Here is a 20,419-nt window from a genome sequence, read left to right as displayed (position 1 = left end):
AGCGTGGACTCTCGGCGTGGAGCGGGTGAGCCCTCGTTGGGGCTCGCTGGAGGGGAGCGCTCCGTTCCGCTGGCCCGGGGCAGCCGGCAGCCTGAAGTCGCAGCCTGAAATCGCGGTCTGCAGAGCTCCAGCTGGTGCGGCGTCTACAGCCCGGGATCCCTCATGAGGGACCCGGGGGAAGAAGAAGCCGCCACTGCCGGCCCGCGGCCAACTTCTACCGCGGGTCCGGCATGGAATTACCAACACCCCTGGAGGGGAGCTTCGACCGCCGGCCCTGCAGTCTACGGTGCTTCTGGCTGCGGCAGAGACTTTAAATCTCGACCGCCGGCCTGCGGCCTACAACAACTTAAAGCCGCGGTCTCCGGTGAGGAAGAGCCGATCCTGGACTGACTCTGGACTCTGGTCCGGTCCACGGGGGGGAAATGGAGGAGGACTGGCCACATTTTTGTACCTTCCATCACAGTGATGAATGCTGTGGTGGATGTTTGTGTTACATTTTTATTTATCAATTTATTTATTTATTTATTTATTTATTTGTTTGTTTGTTTGTTTATTTATTTTTTTTATTGTGGTTGTGTGTTCTTTATTATTGTATCGCTGCTGACAACCCAAAATTCCACCAGCCTGGCTGTGTGGTCATTAAAATACAATACAATACAATACAATATTTTGTGGCTTTGGAAAATTATGGGATTCTCACTGGCAACTTGAATGTTTTTATGTCGTAATATTAACAGCAAGAGGGTTATTAAAGGGTGTGCTTAATCAATTGGCACTTCTGCAGTCTATGATAATGTACAGTACTTGGGGGAGTGGGGCCGTCAGAAGGTAATGGAAATGTATCATAGCATATTGCATATTTCCTATTTATCAGCAATTGAACCTCAGAGTTCTCATGCTAAAGTTTTAAATTGTGTTGAAAACAACACTGAGATGGAATAACAGAATAATGGAATAAACCCCTCATTGGACCAGGTGTAGATGTTTCCTGTGAAGAATTGCAAAAGACAGAATTATTTTCACATCTGTGTCCCTGTAACACATAAGAATAATTTCCACTATGATAGCCAAACTCTGGTCCTTCAGAATAAAATACTTAACCCATGCTTGTGTCACTGCACAGTGGTGCACCATTAATCCATGTGATCAGAGATTTTCCAGATTGACTAGGTTACAGCACTGTTTCGTTCAGCAGAACAGTTCTTATACGTATGGAAATGCAAGTGCAAACGGTGTTTCCATGCGGCAGAAGGAGCATACAGAGGTGGGTTGTCCATTCCCAAAGAAGCATTTTAAATCTAGTTTCGCCATTCTTATTAATGAAGCATATATTAACAAATTTAACCGAGCCTACAGTATCTCAGCCTAATAAAGATAGTATTTTATAATGTTTTACTGCACAATACTATTAAAGTTTTAAAAAAAAAGACATTGCTGCTGGTCCAGACAGTGTCACTCTGGATTTGAGTCACAAAATGGATGTCAATGTGTTAACTAATATTATTCTTCCTGGGTTCAATGTGGCAAGATTGCAGCTAGTGTCGATAGTTGCCTGTAGCCCCACAACAGCCAGCAAATCCATCCCACATTCTCTCAAACGTTCATTTGTATGTACAGGCTCTACGGATGTCGGGTGTTCACATACTGTTTATTTACCCTATATTTTTTTTTCAATGTTTTTCACACAGAGGTTGGTGGGTATATAGAATGAGGGGGAAGTTGAGGCAGGTACTATAACAATATTTAATAGATATTTGGGCAATTACATGGATAGAAAAGGTTTTGAGGCATATGGGTCAAATGCGGACAGGTGGGATTATTGTAGATGGGGCATCTTGGTCATCATGGGCAAGTTGGGCTGAAGAGCCTGGTTCCATGCTGTATGACTCTATGACTTTATGTTATGATTTGGATGTAACGAGTAAACAAAATCAAATTTTTACCCAAACCAAATTGCCCTGAGGAAAAAAAGTGCTGGAGTAACCCAGCAGATTAGGCAGCATCTCTGGAGAACAAAGATAGGTGACATTTCGGGTCATGTTGACATGGTGGGTTAGAGTCTGAATAATGGTCACACCCCGAAACTTCACATGTCATGCTCACTTTTACAAATATTGGTTATTTCCAGATTTTGAAATTAATTAACTTCCATTTTTTGTTTTTAAATTTAAAATTATTCATGAGGATCTTGGCACTGCTCATTCCCTTGAGAAAGTGGTGAGGAGCCTCTAAGTTTTACGACAAGTTGTGTAACCATTTATTGTGTAATTGTCATTTTTGGTTGTGCTGGATGAGTAAATAACATTTCTGCAGGTGACAAGATCAGGGAATTGTTGAAGCACAGGAGGCCATCCAGCTCATTAAGATGAAGCTGGCTTCTGTCAGAGGAATCATGCTAACCCTATTCCCCTGATCTTTCTCCAGACTCTTGCAAGTTCTCAAGTCTCACCTAACGATCTGATTTCTTTTTTTGGAAGCCCTAATTAAGTCTCCACCATGCTGTGTCTGTATCTAGTTATCTAAATATCACATAGTCGGCAGACATAACATCATTAAACAGGCGTGGAGGCTGCTTCTGATGGTTGTGGTTATGGTTGGGACTCCTTACACACATGGTGTTCAGGTCTTTCTTTTGGCTAAGCTTGGGTCTTGAGACCTAATTGATTCAGCTGGATCAGGGATTTACGGAAACACAGACTAAAGATGCAAAGCCCTTAAATGGGGCCAGAGCGGTGGCACAATGGTGCAACCGTAGATTTGCTGCTTTGTGTCAGTGCACTCAGTGCCAGAGACCCAGGTTCAATCCTGACTAAGGGGGCTGTCTATATGAAGCTTGGATGTTCTCCCTGTAACCGCGTGGGTTTTCTCCGGGAGCACCGGTTTCCTTCTACTCACCAAAGATGTGTAGGTTTGTAAGTTAATTGCCTTTGGAAAATTGTAAATTATCCCTGGTGTGTAGGATAGTGCTAGTGTATGGGGTCATCACTGGTTAGCACGGACACAGTAGGCCGAAGGACCTGTTTTCACGCTGTGTCTCTAAAGTCTAGTCAGAGATAAGAAACCCAGGGATAATGGGTTTGATCTGATTTTCGGTGACTGGGAGCAGATCATTGGGAACATCTTATTTCCATTAATGTCACCTAAGCCAGATGATCTTTTGCATCGTTAGGGATCCATCCCTCAATCATCTTTGGCTTTGTTTCTAAGAGAACCACCTGACTGTAATGTGACCTCCTCCATTGTCAGAGTGAGGCCCAGCGTAAATTGGAGGCAGAGCACCTTATATTTCGTTTGGGTATTTTACATCCCAGCGGTATGAACATTGACTTCTCTAATTCCAAATAGCCCTTGCTTTCTCTCTCATTCCTCTCCCCTTTCCCAGTTCTCCTATGTCCTACTGTCTCCGCTCACTTTCTATATTTTTCCCGCTCCCCCGACATCAGTCTGAAGAAGGGTCTCGACCCGAAATGCCACCATTCCTTCTCTCTATAGATGCTGCCTCACCTGCTGAGTTACTCCAGCATTTTGTGTCTATCTGTAATATTTGTAATATTGGTTGTGGATTGCAAATTGTTGCTCTTGGGGTGCCCCCTCTTTAAGGAATGTGTCGGGTTTGCAACGCTGTTTATACCTGTACAAAGTTTCAACATTAGCCTGTGAATATACCTTGAATTAACTATACATGATTTGTTTGAACTCCTTGTGTGTACACTCTAAAACAGACAATGATTAAGATATCATTGAGCGCACATATACTTTGCATCCTATACTCACAAATGAAGAGGCAGGCAAAGTATCGCACCTATCTAAAGCAAACTGTCATGAAGGACATTGAGATTGCTTAGCTACATTGATAGGATGAATCTACACAGCTTGTGATTTACCAAAGAAAAGTACAAATCCAGGAAATTTGAAATCAAATCAGAAAATGCTAAAAACACATACCAGGTGAGGCAGTATCTGTGGGAAAAAGAGTCAGCCAGCATTTCAGGCTGACCACCTTTTATCAGCAATATGAGTTTTGTAGAGATTACAGCAATGGTGGAAGAGGGGGATAGGTTGAGTTAAGGCAGATCTGTAACACAGTGAGAACGGGTGGCGGATAAGGAGCAGAAAGACCAGATTAAGCATCTTTGTCCAATGTGTTCCTAATGGCAATGTTGGAGAGATGCCCGGCATGTTAGACTCCATGGAAATAAAATTGAGCCAAAAATGATAACAGGCATAAATATCCAGTTATATATGCGCGGAAAAGGAAGTGACCATGACTTGAAGATTGGCATGATGATTGGCACAGACATTGTGGGCCAAAGGGCCTGTTTCTGTGCTGTACTGTTCTATGCTCTTTATAAGTGGACTGGTAATCTGAGATCCGGAGAGATGATTAGCAAAGATAAAGCCATTCTAAAATATCTGTCCTAGTGTTGCATTCTTAGATTGCATGCTCTGAAATAGATTTGTATGTAGATAGATGATGAGCCTCTAAAAGTGTGAATGAATTCTGTCAACACAGTAGATAAGTGTAAATGTAGCATTTGGATCACGGGCAGAAGCTGGTTTTTGAGAGCTTGACTGGTAAATGTGGTGAAAGATCTGTCTTTCCCATTTTGCACTACCTATTGTATGCACTCATGGTTTGATTGCACTGATGTATGCAAGTGGGGAACTCGCTATCAAACCATGGAGGGGACAGGGGACACAATTTTTTGGAGGGGGAATCAGGGGAATAAGCTTTGGAGGCTCAATCGAGCGCCAAATGCAGCTCAACTGCCTGCCTCGCCGGGTTAACTACAGCCCTGTCTGGACTGACGGGATACCAGCGCTGCTTCTCCACGCTGGCCATATTTCCCGCAAGCCCAGGCAGGTTAACCTGGCGGGACAGGCAGAGTTGAGCTGGGTTAAGTGCTGTTTCACTATGCTAGCTGCGTCTCTCTGCTCCGGCCACCAATGGGGGGGGGGGGGGGGTCACTCGGCTGGGATCGATCCTGCCTGCGGATGAGGCGCAGGTCTGTGCCACGTCTCCCTCCTCCAATCATCGCGCCCTCTATCATCAGTCCCACCCCATTGACACGTCCCGCATCCCGGCAAAGTCATGTCTGTTATTGGACCTTTCTGTTGAGCGGCAGTCGGTTCGTTAGTCTGTAGGCGACGCCACCTTTCAGGTAGGTGGCGTTTCGACAGAGTGGCCATTTGGTAAGTTTGCTTTTAGGCTACACAGCCTTTCGGTTTGTTGGCTTTTAGGCGTCCCATCCTTTCGGTTAGTAGGCGTTTCGTCTTCGTAATCTTTCGGTTTATTGGCGTTTCGGCCTCGTTTCAATTCAGTTCTTTGGCTTTGACTTCTTTGCCTCAGCCTCTCGTCCGTCAGCGCCACGTCCGCACATGCCTTCATCAACCCTCTATTAAAGGTTCAATGCGGTTAATCATTTATAATGTGTTACAAGCCGACAGATGGTGCAACTTCATTCAGTTTATGATGGTCAGCATCCATTTTTGAACAGGAGGTCAGATATCCTAATACTCATAAACTTGGAGTATTGAACTAGTACTAAACTGAAAGTTGAAAAGTATTAAACTCATGAGAACCTTGATGTACTTTTATTGGTTTATTATTGTCACATACACCAAGATACAGTGAAAACGTTAGTGTGTGTCCTATCCAGGCAAATCATACCATACTTGAGTACATCAGGTAAAAAAAAAGATAGAATAAGAAGATGCAGAATATAGTGTTAAGCTGAGAGAAAGTGCAGATATAAAATGTTTTCTTGGGAATATATTTTGTCAAGAGTTTGATAAACTTTCAAGCTTTTCTATCTTTTGCCCACATACTTTGAGCTTTTCTATCTTCGGGGAGGGGGGGGGGGGGGGGGGGGGGGGGGAGAATATGACTATGGTGACTATTCCCAATGCAGCATGAAATATAAAGGGAGTCAAAGGGGTGGCTGTTTGGTGGAGTCCTATCAGAGATGCATGCTGGAAAAACTGCAAGCACAGCCAATTCTGTAAGATCAAATTGTAAATTTTGATAAGCATCACACTGATGGTCATTTGTTTAACTTTTCAGGCGAGACCAATAACGACATTTGACACTGTGTCAGAGTTTGAGTTGATGCACGAGTTTGATTCAGCCTTGGCTACGGACTATGAATGGATGACTACTTCAAATATAGGGTAGGGAACTTTATTTTCCCTTCTTGACAAATTGTTAATGTATTTATATAGGCCATTGGAATTTATTTTGCTTAACCAGTTTGGAGTGGTGAGTAATTATTTCACATCCATCATTTATATTTATGTTTAAATGTTCATCCCTCAATGGATTGAGTAGCTTTCTTGTAAAACACACCCAGTAATTGTGTTGCAAGACATTTCAGAGGTATGGGGAGTTACTTGTCAATGGCTGTTAACCACTGAACACTTACAGAAGGTTGTCAAACTGCCAGATATACATTCTTTCCAATATTCACTTCCACATGAGTAAACCAATGAACACAAACAACTCAATTTGTACTCTCTTTTGATAGTATTTAAGGAATTGACACCGAATCAGTCTGAAACCCGAAACGTTGCCTATTTCCTTTGCTCCATAGATGCTGCTGCACCCGCTGAGTTTCTCCAGCACTTTTGTCTACCTAATCAGCACCTTCCTCTATCTACCTTTTGCAAGTTGTCTTTGAAATTCGCCTGACATTAACATGCCTCAACCTGTATTTAAGTGTCAGGTAATTTGAAATGTGTAGATTCAGGTTGTGTTTGTGAGTATGTCAGATTGGAACAGAGAGGGAATCTCCAGAGTCCATGGTAAGACAAATAGACTTGGATACTGCTAATCTTTCATGATTCATACAAGTGAAACATAAAATTTAAGAGATTCAGAGATAAAAATATGTTTTACAAATATTGCCCCATTACATTCCGTGGTCACAATCATTAACAAACACAGATAGAACCCATTCCTAAACTTTAAACTCAAGCTGTCTCATGTGTTCAGCTGTAAGTAACACAATTTTGTTACAAATGAGCTAAACGACTATAAGCAAGTTGATGGGTCATGTTCCCACACACACTACACTAGAGTTGGTGCCTTACAGTGCCAGAGACTCTGGTTTGATCCTGACCATGGGTGCTGTTAGTGTGGAGTTTGCACGTTGTCCCTGTGACCAGTGGGCTTTTTCCGGGTGCTCCGGTTTCCTTCCACATCCTAAAGACATACAGGGTTTTGTAAAATTGTAAAATTGCCCCTAGTGTGTAAGATGCAAAACTGGTATAACATAAAAGTAGTGTACGGGTGATCGTTGGTCAGAGCGAAGGGCCGAAGGGCCTGCTTCCACGCTGTATCTCTAAACTAAACTAAACTAAACCATGTGCTGAGTTTGGCTGTGCCACATCTGACGACCAGTGACTTGCACCTGCATGCTACAGTGCCAAATGTGAGTCAGGACAACCATTACACAATTGACTTTTCTTGCAAAAAGCACAATTTCCGGAAATCACAATCAAAGCCAGTGAAGTGAGATAATTCAGAGCTCGCATGAAAATCAATTGTCTCAGTTTGATGAAAAAGCCAGCTCTTCTTTCTTGGGAATCACATAACCCACTCAAAAATAATTCTCCCTCTACTGGGAATTGGATAACCAGCAGAATTCCGTTATACAAAAGAAGAGGGCCTCAACTTGCATTCAATGCCCTCAAATCTGCAGTTGCTCCAGCAGTTGTCCTATGTACTTCTGTTTCTCTCCCTACAAGTAGACGACCTCTTGACCTGATAGAACTTCTTGCAAGCCCATTACATCTTGCAAGCCCATGACTCACACTTCCTTGTAGGCTGTTGACCTGACAGGCTTCCAGGTAACTTTAAAACTCCCAGATCTGCACATGGTTCTCTCCTTGGTGCTGGCATAGCACCCACAGTCAGAGGAAGGAATGCACAATGGAATTTTGACATAAACTTAATGTCCATGAAACAAGAATTAATGTTTCAGGAGGGTGCTTTCTTCTAAATTGAAATCTAAACATAGAAGCAGGCGTACTCAGTTTAGTCTTTTGAGTCTTTTATGTCTGACATTGACCACGATGAAGGGCTTTGAAAAATTGGGAATGGCCCACATTCCACAAATCTTCTGGACTGTTTAGACCCATTGCCATTTGGATACAGGAAAAATCAGTCTTGCATTACATTGAGCCCTGGATCACCTTGACAATAAGAACTCTTGTGTCAGGATGCTATTGATTGACCATATCTCCAGTCTTCAACACCAAATACCAAATTAATTAATCCCTAATCTTCTGGATATTCGTGGCCTTGTGGCCCCCACAGCAACTGGCTTCTGGACTTCTTGACCAGCATAGAAACATAGAAACATAGAAGTTAGGTGCAGGAGTAGGCCATTCGGCCCTTCGAGCCTGCACCGCCATTCAATATGATCATGGCTGATCATCCAACTCAGTATCCCGTACCTGCCTTTTCTCCATACCCTCTGATCCCCTTGGCCACAAGGGCCACATCTAACTCCCTCTTAAATATAGCCAATGAACTGGCCTCAACTACCCTCTGTGGCAGAGAGTTCCAGAGATTCGCCACTCTCTGTGTGAAAAAAGTTCTTCTCATCTCGGTTTTAAAGGATTTCCCCCTCATCCTTAAGCTGTGCCCCCTTGTCCTGGACTTCCCTAACATCGGGAGCAATCTTACTGCATCTAGCCTGTCCAACCCGTTAAGAATTTTGTAAGTTTCTATAAGATCCCCTCTCAATCTCCTAAATTCTAGAGAGTATAAACCAAGTCTATCCAGTCTTTCTTCATAAGACAGTCCTGACATCCCAGGAATCAGTCTGGTGAACCTTCTCTGCACTCCCTCTATGGCAATAATGTCCTTCCTCAGATTTGGAGACCAAAACTGTACGCAATACTCCAGGTGTGGTCTCACCAAGACCCTGTACAACTGCAGTAGAACCTCCCTGCTCCTATACACAAATCATGTTGCTATGAAAGCTAACATACAATTCGCTTTCTTCACTGCCTGCTGCACCTGCATGCCTACTTTCAATGACTGGTGTACCATGACACCCAGGTCTCGCTGCATCTCCCCTTTTCCTAGTCAGCCACCATTGAGATAATAGTCTGCTTTCCTGTTTTTGCCACCAAAATGGATAACCTCACATTTATCCACATTATACATTATCTGCCAAACATTTGCCCACTCACCCAGCCTATCCAAGTCACCTTGCAGTCTCCTAGCATCCTCCTCATAGCTAACACTGCCCCCCAGCGTAGTGTCATCTGCAAACTTGGAGATATTGCCTTCAATTCCCTCATCGAGATCATTAATATATATTGTAAATAGCTGGGGTCCCAGCACTGAGCCTTGCGGTACCCCACTAGTCACTGCCTGCCATTGTGAAAAGGACCCGTTTACTCCTACTCTTTGCTTCCTGTTTGCCAGCCAGTTCTCTATCTACATCAATACTGAACTCCCAATACACCACATCCACTGGTTCTCCCCTATCCACGCTACTTGTTACATCCTCGAAAAATTCTATAAGATATTTTAGATATGCCATTTATTGTCACTATACATGTACAGTGAAACTGAAAGCTGCTCGTACTCAGTGCATACATACAATTTAGCACAAAAAACAAGAAACAGAAAAAACAAAAAACAGAAGGGAGGTGGGGGGGGGGGGGAATAGGTTCACAAATTCTGCGGCGCTACATACATATACACATATATACAGATGGAAGTCCGTGTTAGTAGGTGTAGTCAGTGCATGTGTGAATTTGAATTCATAGTAGATATAATTCTCGGAAAGCAACTGTTCCTGAGTCTGTTTGTCCCGGGATTTGATGCACCTATAGCGCCTTCCAGAGGGCAGCAGGTCGAACAGTCCAAACGCAGGATGGGAGCTGTCTTTGATGATCTTCTTTGCCCTGCTAAGGCAGCGGGAGGTGTAGATGTCCATCAGGGGGGGGAGAGGGCAGCCAATGATCCTCTGCGCTGTCCTGGTTACCCTCTGAAGCCTCTCCCTGTCTGCCATGGTGCAGCTGCCATACCATGCTGTAATGCAGTATGTCAGCAGGCTCTCGATGGACGAGCGGTAGAAGGTCAGCAGCAGGTTAGAGTCCAGGTTGTGCTTCCTGAGGACCCTCAGGAAGTGCAGCCGCTGCTGAGCCTTCTTGATGACCGCTGTCGTGTTGTCCGTCCAGGAGATGTCAGCAGCGATATGGACGCCGAGAAACCGGAAGGTGTTGACCCTCTCCACACACTCGCCGTTGATGTGTAGGGGGGCTAAGTCGGTGCTGTGCCTCCTGAAGTCGACAATGAGCTCTTTTGTAAGATTCGTCAGACATGATTTACTTTTCGTAAATCCATGCTGACTTTGTCCAATGATTTCACCACTTTCCAAATGTGCTGCTATCCCATCTTTAATAACTGACTCTAGCAGTTTCCCCACTACCGACGTTAGACTAACTGGTCTGTAATTCCCCGTTTTCTCTCTCCCTCCCTTCTTAAAAAGTGGGGCTACGTTTGCTACCCGCCAATCCTCAGGAACTACTCCAGAATCTAAAGAGTTTTGAAAGATTATTACTAATGCATCCACTATTTCTGGAGCTACTTCCTTAAGTACTCTGGGATGCAGCCCATCTGGCTCTGGGGATTTATCGGCCTTTAATCCATTCAATTTACCCAACACCACTTCCCGGCTAACCTGGATTTCACTCAATTCCTCCAACTCCTTTGACCGGCGGTCCCCTGCTATTTCCGGCAGATTATTTATGTCTTCCTTAGTGAAGACGGAACCAAAGTAGTTATTCAATTGGTCCGCCATATCCTTGTTCCCCATGATCAACTCACCTGTTTCTGACTGCAAGCAGATCTTGATCTGTTTTAATTAGTCATAACATTCCACCACCCTGACCCTTAACACTGGTCTCTCTCAGGGTTGTGTGCTCAGTCTCTTGCTCTACTCCTGGTACACCCTTGACTGTGCGGCCAAGTAATATGCCAGCTCAAACTTTAGGTTTGCTGTGATACTGCTGTCAGCAGCCAGATCTACAACAATGATGGGATGAAGTACAGGAAATAGATTGCTAACCTAGAGTCATGTTGTTTGGAGAATATTCTAGCACTTAATGAAAGCAAGACAGGAAGATTTTGTTGTTGACCTAAGGAAATGAGGTGGTGAACACAACCCTATCCTCATTAACGGAGATGGTGTAAACGTGGTCGACATTTTTTTGTTAAATGTTAAATATTTTTAAATTTCATAAAGATTTAACAAATTCATTTTTGTTAATTTAAAAAAAATAGGTATTTTTATACACTAATGATCCGCACAGTAATATATTGCTACTGTGCGGTAATGGGGAACTGTTGAATTCATGGACTGTGGACATTAAATCTAGACCCTCCCTAGGTGACAAGTAAGTAATAAGATTGCTATTCTTAATATCTGGCCATTTTTAATCCCCAAGAAACATCATAAGGCATGGTTAGAAACAAGGAACTGCAGATGCAGGTTTACAAAAAAAAGGACACAAAGTGCTGGAGTTACTTAGTGGATCAGGTATCATCTTTGGAGAACATGGACAGGTGATGCTTCAGGTTGGAACTGTTCTTGAAATTGATTGTAGGGGGGAAGAAGAAATCTAAAAGAGAGGAGGGGTAGGACAAAGTGTGGCAGCTAATAAGGTAATAGGTGGATACAGGTGAGGGAGGTTCTTGATAGGCAGAAGGTCAGCAAGAATCTCAGAGAGGGAGCATTGAGAGAGGGTCTCACCGAAATCCTGTCAGAGAGAGGAGAACTTCTTCAAAGAAGGCGTAACTTGAGGAGGGTTTGCAGTAGAGCTGTCAAAATGTAGAAACAAGGAACTGCAGATTCTGGTTTACCCAAAAAAGACACAAAGTGCTTGAGTATCTCAACGTGTCAGGCATCATCTCTGGAAAATAAAGATTTTAGGTCAGGATCATAAGGTCATAAGATCATAAGGTCATAAGATCATAAGTGATACGAGTAGAATTAGGCCATCCAGCCCATCAAGTCTACTCCGCCATTCAATCATGGCTGATCTAATGCTCTCTCCGAACCCCATTCTCCTCCCTTCTCCCCATAACATCTTACACCTGTACTAATCAAGAATCTATCTATCACTGCCTTAAAAATATCCACTGACTAGGCCTCTACTCTGATCAAGAAGGCTCATCAGCGTCCCTTCTTCCTGAGGAGACTGAAGAAGGTCCATCTGTCTCCTCAGATCCTGGTGAACTTCTACCGCTGCACCATCGAGAGCATCCTTACCAACTGCATCACAGTATGGTATGGCAACTGCTCTGTCTATTGCAGAGGGTGGTGAAAATTGCCCAACGCATCACCGGTTCCACTCTCCCCTCCATTGAGTCTGTCCAAAGCAAGCGCTGTCTGCGGAGGGCGCTCAGCATCGCCAAGGACTGCTCTCACCCCAACCATGGACTGTTTACCCTCCTGCCATCCGGGAGGCGCTACAGGTCTCTCCGTTGCCGAACCAGCAGGTCGAGGAACAGCTTCTTTCCGGCGGCTGTCACTCTACTCAACAACGTACCTCGGTGACTGCCAATCACCCCCCCCCCCCCCCCCCCCCCCCCCCCCCCCCCCGGACACAATTATTATTTTTTGTTCAAATCGTTTGCTATGTCGCTCTTCAAGGGAGATGCTAAATGCATTTCGTTGTCTCTGTACTGTACACTGACAATGACAATTAAAATTGAATCTGAATCTGAATCACAGCCTTCTGTGACAAAGATTCACAGATCTTTCTTCAGACTGTTTGTAAGGGGCGAGGGGAGGCAGAAAGTTGGAAGAGAGGAGAAACAGATGAAAGTATAATGTGACCAGGGCCTGGTGGTCTGCATCTCAGGGTACTTAAGGAAGTGACTAGAAATCATGGATGCATTGGTGATAATTTTCCAATGGTCTATTGAATCAGGATCAGTTCCTGTGGATTGGAGGGTAGCTAATGTTATCCCACTTTTAAAGAAAGGCGGGAGAGGAAAAACTGGGAATTATAGACCAGTTAGCCTGACATCGGTGGTGGGGAAGATGCTGGAGTCAATTATTAAAAATGAGATAACCGAACATTTGGATGGTAGTAACAGGATTGGTCTGAGTCAGCATGGATTTACAAAGGGGATATCATGCTTGACTAATCTTCTGGAATTTTTTGAAGATGTAACTAGGAAAATGGACAAGGGAGAGCCAGTGGATGTAGTGTACCTGGACTTTCAGAAAGCATTTGATAAGGTCCCACATAGGAGATTAGTGGGCAAAATTAGGGCACATGGTACTGGGGGTAAAGTGCTGACATGGATAGAGTAGTGGTTGGCAGACAGGAAACAAAGAGTAGGGATTAACGGGTCCCTTTCAGAATGGCAGGCAGTGACTAGTGGGGTACCACAAGGCTTGGTGCTGGGACCACAGCTATTTACAATATACATCAATGATTTAGATGAAGGGATTCAAAGTAACATTAGCAAAGTTGCAGATGACAGAGCTGGGTGGCAGTGTGAACGGTGAGGAGGATGCTATGAGAGTGCAGGATGACTCAGACAGGTTGGGGGAGTGGGCAGATGCATGGCAGATGAAGTTTAATGCAGATAAATGTGATGTTATCCACTTTGGTAGCAAAAAACAGGAAGGCGGATTACTATCTAAATGGCGTCAAGTTGGGAAAAGGGGAAGTACAACAGTATCTGGGGGTCCTTGTACATCAGCCTATGAAAGTAAGCATGCAGGTACAGCAGGCAGTGAAGAAAGCGAATGGCATGTTGGCCTTTATAGCAAGAGGAATTGAATATAGGAGCAAAGAGGTATCTCAGTACAAATTATAATAGTAAACTAAACTAAACTGTCCAGCAAGAAACATATTTATCAGAGAAGATCCTCTGAACTATTTTGGAACATCCTCTCCCCTTTCCCCCCTAATTATTGCTGATATGGTTTATATTTGATCAGTTAAAAATACCATTCAGCCCCCGTCCTCTCCGCCATTGTCAGTCCGCTAAGACCTTTGCTCATCCCTAAAATTTTACTGCAATTTTGCTCATCAAGACCCTTCCCATTGATTGGCAACTAATGGTTTAATCTATTGTTTATCATTCCTGAATAAATGTTATCCTGGATTATTCCAGGACATCCCCTCTCTCCAACACATCAATTTATTTTCTTAATCAGTACTGTCTCTATCCTTCCTTTCTTCACTTCCTGTGCACTTTATATCTTTTGTCAATTTGGAACTATTCTTATTCAATCTCTACTCAATATCTGTTGTCACCATGACTTTGTAATTCCACGTGGTTAATTACATCTGCACATCACCAGCCCTAAGTGTAAGGACCTTGTATTTATTGTCATGGTTTGTATCTCAGCCTCTATTACTTTGAACCTGTCTAAAAATCTTTGTTTCTTTCCAGGTACTTTTTTATCTCTCTCATTCCTTGTCTTCCCCACCCCTTCCTGCATTTAATTACCTTCTAGATTAGTTTAAACCAGTCTACAATACATGAATCTTCCCATGAGGACTTTGCTGAGGTGCAATTCATGTGATCTCCACAGCCCATCTGACCAGCGATCACCCCGTACACAAGCACTATCCTACACACTAGGTACAATTGCTGCCAAAGCCAATTAACCTACAAGCCTGCCCATATTTCGACTGTAGGAGGAAACCAGAGCATCTGGAGAAACCCACGCGGTCACGGGGAGAACATACAAACTCCGTACAGACAGCACCCATTATCAGGATGAAACCCAGGTCTCTGGCATTGTAAGGCAGCAACTCTACCGCTGCGCCATCTGCCGCCTGTGGTTTTAGCTCTGCATGTGTACACCCCAAAGGAAACCTCTACTCTAGCACCTAGAACGGGTACAAGGTACCTTAAGGGCTCATATGAACAACTTTCTCAACTTTTCCCTAACTGGAAATCACTCTGTGCCTCTCTGCCGATCTCTCTTGTGCTCAGGGATGGCCACCTTCTGAAACATGTTAACCGTGAAGCGTTCAGCCGCAAAGAAAGATTGTGGTGGCATCAGATGATGCTTAAGATCCAAAACCTGGAGCTTGACCTCCTCTAGCTGATGGCATTTCATGAACATGTGGCTGTTCCAGGACATGGCCATCATCCTAGAACTTCCACAACACAGAGGATATGCCGTCCACAGATCTCAAATGTTCGTCCACAGTCTGCTAATTAAATTAATTCAATGAACAGAAAAAATATATATAAAATAGATTACTTACTGTTTTAATAATAATAATAATAATAATAATAATAATAATAATAATAATCTTTATTGTCATTGTACAAGAAAACAAAATTTTGTTGGAGCAGTCCTCCAGCTGCACAGGAATATGAGTATAAAAATACATTAAAAAAATTAGACTATAAACATATAGGAGTATGGGCGGGTGTGTGAGAGAGAGAGGGGGGGAATCAGTGTGGGAGGGGGATAGAGTTCAGTAGTGTCACAACTCTATGGTAGAAGCTGTTTTTTAGTCTTGTCGTGCGGGCGCTCAGTGTCCTGTATCGTCTTCCTGAGGGCAGGGGGGTGAAGAGACAGTGTCCAGGGTGTGTGCTGTCTCTAATGATGCCTTATTTTACCTTCAGGATATCTTTTGAATTCAATAGCTCCTTATTGTGTGCTGTTCCTATGCTGTTTTATACACAATATATTTCATTCAATCACAACCCAAACATTTGCGATATATTCCATTGTCGTACAGTTGCTTTAGCGAAGTCATGATAGTCTGTTGCTTTGAGAACAGCATATTGAGATATTTTGGTTGTTGCAGTGAAATGATGCCTGGAGCTGTTACACCTCTGACCATGAGTATCTTTGTGAGAGCCATTGAATATGCATTACAGGTGAGTAGTGTTGAGGTATATTTGTTGAGGAATTTGATTTCATTTTTATAAGTTACACTCTCATAATTATATTTCAATTGAAGTACAAATGTGATCATCGTCTTTAAAAGCATAAGATCATTACCAAGATTTTTTAAAGTCACAAAGTCATGTGTAATAAAGCATTTTGAGTAGTGGTTTTGTCCCGTATTACAGAGTGGTTTTGTTTACAGAAAATAATCTGTATCGCAATTTTCTGTAATGCAAAGCTGCATGATTTGTGCCTGCATCAAGAAACATAAAAAATGAAAAGAAGTTAAATTTTGTGTTCATTTATTTACTTCTACATAAATTCAGTGGGAACAAATATTCATCTCCTAAACGGATGTAAAACAGGATTCACCTTTAATCCCTCCAGCAACTTTTAAAGCTTAGAGGTGTAGGATATGTGAACATAGTGACAATAAAATAGGATTGGGTTATTGTGGTGACTGCAATTATTATCTCTGCAAAATTTTAAAGTGCTTGAATTCCCCTATGACCCGACTGAACCATTTGGCCCAGAGCTCTGTGGTTTAAAGCATTACTTTATACAACCTCACTGTTGGACATAGCTGTGACTTTTGTTCAACACACGGTCTCGTGCTATTTGTTATGGCTGTTCTTTCCACCAGGAACTTGGAAATGAGTTTCATCTGGATTGCAGGACTTTATTAAGCTGTGGAAGTACTTAAGCACTGCTGGCCAAGTGATCTATTCCCAAATCAGTCATGAATTCCAACCACTGAATTCTCAGTTCTCCATTTCTGCTTTCTAAGGAGTAGGAATGGTTGACTTGGAGAAGGATGGTGATGCAGTTATTGACTAGTTTGATAGGCTGCACAGCAACAAAGTTTAAAAGCCAGAAGCGAAGGAGCTCACTAATACTACTTGCACAGTATTTGGCTCCTTAAAAACTCCCTGCACTCTATGAGATTAGAGATGGTAGTTTTTTTTAGTCAGAGGGTGGTGAATCTGTGTCATTCATTGCCACAGAAGGCTGTGGAGACCGTCAATGGATATTTTGAAAGGCAGAGATTGATGGATTCTTGATTAGTACGGGTGTCATGGGTTATGGGGTGAAGGCAGAATAATGGGGCGGGGGGGTGGGTGGAATTGTGGGGGGGAGGGGGGTGTGGGTGGGGGGAGTTGTGAAGGGAGAGGGGTGTGTGGGCGAGGAGGGAGTTGTGGGGAGAGAGTGGTGTGTGGGCGAGGAGGGAGTTGTGGGGAGAGAGAGTGGTGTGTGGGTGGGGGGTGGGCAGGGTGGAGGTGGGCGGGGGGGAAAGATGTGGGGGAGAGAGGGGTGTGTGGGCGAGGAGGGAGTTGGGGGAGGGGGTGTGGGGGGGTGGGGGGGTGGGCAGGGGGGAGGTGGGCAGGGGATTTGTTGGGGAGGGGGGCGTGAGCTCGGAGAAAAGACAGGGGAAGAGCCATGGGCGAGAAGGGGGTATCACGGGGGAGGGGGGAGCAGCCAGCGAGGTGGACCAGAGGGGTAGTGGCTGGAATTAGCGGTGCAATGTGGACTCACAGTGGGCACTGGTCGCTGGTCGTTCTCCACCGGGATCAGTCTCCGCTTTCCGTTTGGCAACATCAGCGACATCTCCGACTCCCGGCTGTGCTGGGTCTCACACGCAGGGCTAGGTCTCCGACACTGGGCTGGGCTGGGTCTCCGACTCTGGGCTGGGTTAGTCAGGGTCTCCGATGCTGGGCTGGGTCAGGTCTCCGATGCTGGGCGTGGTCTCCGACGTTGGGTCTCCGATGCTGGGCTGCGTGGAGCTGGGCTGCTTGGGGCTGGGCTGCTTGGGGTTGGGCTGCTTGGGGTCCCTGCGAAAATTGTGTCCGGTTGGAAACCTCCGCCAGCCATCCTCAGCTCTAGTAAAGACACGATGGCACAGGAAGGGGAGGACCGTCCCAGTGAGTGACAGGGGAAGAGACTAATCCGCGCAGAGCTGAACAGCAGGAGAAGAGATCGATCTGCGCACGCGCTGTTTTTAAGATTTTTTAAACCTCGCTAACTTTTACGACATTCAGCCGATCGGAACGAAACTTGGTGCAATCGCAGCATAGGAGAACGGTGAATGAACTGGTGAAATCATAGCGCTATCGCGAACCGTGTTTGCACAAATAGAAAGACCGTACAAACCGAAAGATAACAAGATCAAAGTTTTAGTTATGTATAGATAGATTCAGACGGCTAAGTGGGAATTTCAAAATTGTATGTGCACCATGTTTTGCAGCATGGTTTATGAGGATCGATTTGAGAATTCTTTATGTGTTCATGTTTATTTTTAAAGCTGTGCTATTTGTTGAATGTTTACATATATCATCTATGTAATTTAACCAGGAATTATCCATGAAAGCTGGAGGAATTAGCTGCTTTTCGCCTTATAACCACAAGTACTTGGGCATCTGTTGTTCCCACTTGTTTATGAATCTAATGGTAAGTATAAGGTAAAAGTACATATACTACATATTTTCACCTAAGAAGATGGTAGTCCTTTTAGATTTAAGTTTAGGTTTATTATTTTCTTGCGTGCAGAGGTTTAGTGAAAAGTTTTTGTTTGCATGCTATCCATTAAAATCAGGTCATACTGTGAAGATAACAATACTGGAGTGCAGAATATAGTTTCTCAGCATTGCAGTGTAACAGTTCCAGAGAAAAAGTCTAATGTCCGCAGTGACATAGGTTGGATAATTGGGACTGTACCCTAGCTTACGGATGGACCATTCAGAACTCTGATGACACAGGAGAAGAAGCTGTTGCTAAGGCTGGTTGTGCACGCCTTCAAGCTTCTGTATCTTTTCAAAGCGAGCAGGGAGAAGAAGAAATGATTGGGGTGGAAACGGTCATTGATTATGATGGCTGCTTTCCCAAGAGGATGTGGATGAGGTCCTAAATTAATACTTTTTTTTTGTGTATTCACCAAAGATAAAGATATAGATATGGTGAGCAGGGAGGGGTAATGTTGATAGACTGGAGTATGTCAGTATTAAGGGGGAGATTTAAAGGAATGCATAAGAGTTGAAAAATCCTCAGTTCAGGATGATATATATCACAGAAAAATATGAGAAGCAAATGAGGAGATAGGCGGGGCCCTAACTGAAAACTGTGCATCTTTGTTGAAGACAACTGAAAGATTAGAGGACTAATGATGCTCCTTTATTTAAAAAGAGCATCAGGGATAAAACGTGACTACTGGCGGTTGTGCTCTATGTAAGAGTGTGTCCGCAGGGATCAGTGCTGAGACTCTTATTGGTTGCAATGTACATCAACGACTTGGATGAGAACATTACATGTATGATTAGTATGTTTGTGGATGACACAAACAATTGTGATTTTGGGGCTATTGAAGTTGTCTAAAGGTACAGCAGGATATATCTACCTATATATTAAAACTGTGTGTGAGGGTGGGTGTATGTCAGATTTGGCCTTTGATTCCTTGATCCGCCAGCACCACACGCTGAATCTGCGTCATTTTTTCCATTTCGCTAGCTAATTCTCTTTTAGGGAAAGCAAGGGCTATCTGAAGTTAGTGAAGTCAATGTTCTCTACTAGTGTGAATGAGTGATCGATGGTTGGTTTGAACTCAGTGACTTGTTTCCATGCTGTATGTCTAAACTCAAATCCGTTAGCTGTAACATTTCAGAAGCAGAATCTTCCTGTGTATGGTGAATAATAAATACTGTGAACAAAATGTGCAATTAATTAAGTTCTTAGAATTAGTGGCAACAATTCAAATGGTGTGACCGTAAAAATATTTAAGACTTGGATCTTAACCAATCAAATGAAAAAGAGAACATTCTTGAAGAATATGTTTATGAATTTGTGAAAGATTAGGAATTAGGGGCCACGGGGAACTGACACAGAAGAGGAGTTGAGGACAGGGCCGATCATGTTGAATGGCATGGCGGGTTTGAGAGATCAGGATGCCTACCGCTGTTCCTATTTTCTTGTGGTGTTGTGCTTGGAAAACTTATTTTATTTCTCAGGTCAAATGATCTAAATGTGCCAACGATAACTCTCAGCCATGCAGAATTTACACTTTCACTTTGATTTAAGAGTAATATGCAAGATTTTATACTTTAAGAACGATATATATAATGTTTCAAATTCAGTTTTTGGACTAGTAACAATCGCCCGTGTTTGTGGGATGCATTGGTCAATGGTGTAGTTGTTATAACCTGGTAGAAAGCAGTACATTAATGATGATATGACTTTATATGTGCACATTGATTAAGTACTTATTTCAATTCAGTTGCTCTTGCCATAACAGAAAGATATTGCATCATTTGACTGAAGAACCATAAATTTGAAGCACGCCACTTTTGTTTTTCACATGCAAAACATGCTTACATTTTATTTTTTCAATTGTATTAATATGTTTACACCCAGTTCCACTCATCACAAAACTGGACCTGGCCCAGTTTCAAGTGTAGTTGCTTTTTATCTTTCATGCACATGAATATATTATTAACGTGCATGGAAATCATATGTGGTTTTACAGATAGAAT

At 43.4% G+C, this 20,419-nt stretch overlaps 1 protein-coding gene across 1 annotated transcript in view; it reads left to right on the top strand.

Moving 5' to 3' along the window:
- The window catches only part of LOC129705363 (putative phosphoenolpyruvate synthase), a 124,169-nt gene that overhangs the window by 62,668 nt on the left and 41,082 nt on the right, over window positions 1–20,419 (top strand). The window contains exons 20-22 of the mRNA XM_055648909.1: window positions 6,065–6,171; window positions 15,820–15,892; window positions 18,252–18,347. Coding sequence (XP_055504884.1) covers window positions 6,065–6,171; window positions 15,820–15,892; window positions 18,252–18,347 — 276 coding nt within the window. The remainder of the gene's footprint in view (window positions 1–6,064; window positions 6,172–15,819; window positions 15,893–18,251; window positions 18,348–20,419) is intronic.

The sequence above is a fragment of the Leucoraja erinacea genome, chromosome 17 (genome assembly GCF_028641065.1).
Source record: "Leucoraja erinacea ecotype New England chromosome 17, Leri_hhj_1, whole genome shotgun sequence".
Taxonomy (NCBI): Eukaryota; Metazoa; Chordata; class Chondrichthyes; order Rajiformes; family Rajidae; genus Leucoraja; species Leucoraja erinaceus.
The sequence above is the reverse complement of the archived record's forward strand: the minus strand, read 5'-3'. Positions and strand labels throughout refer to the sequence as shown.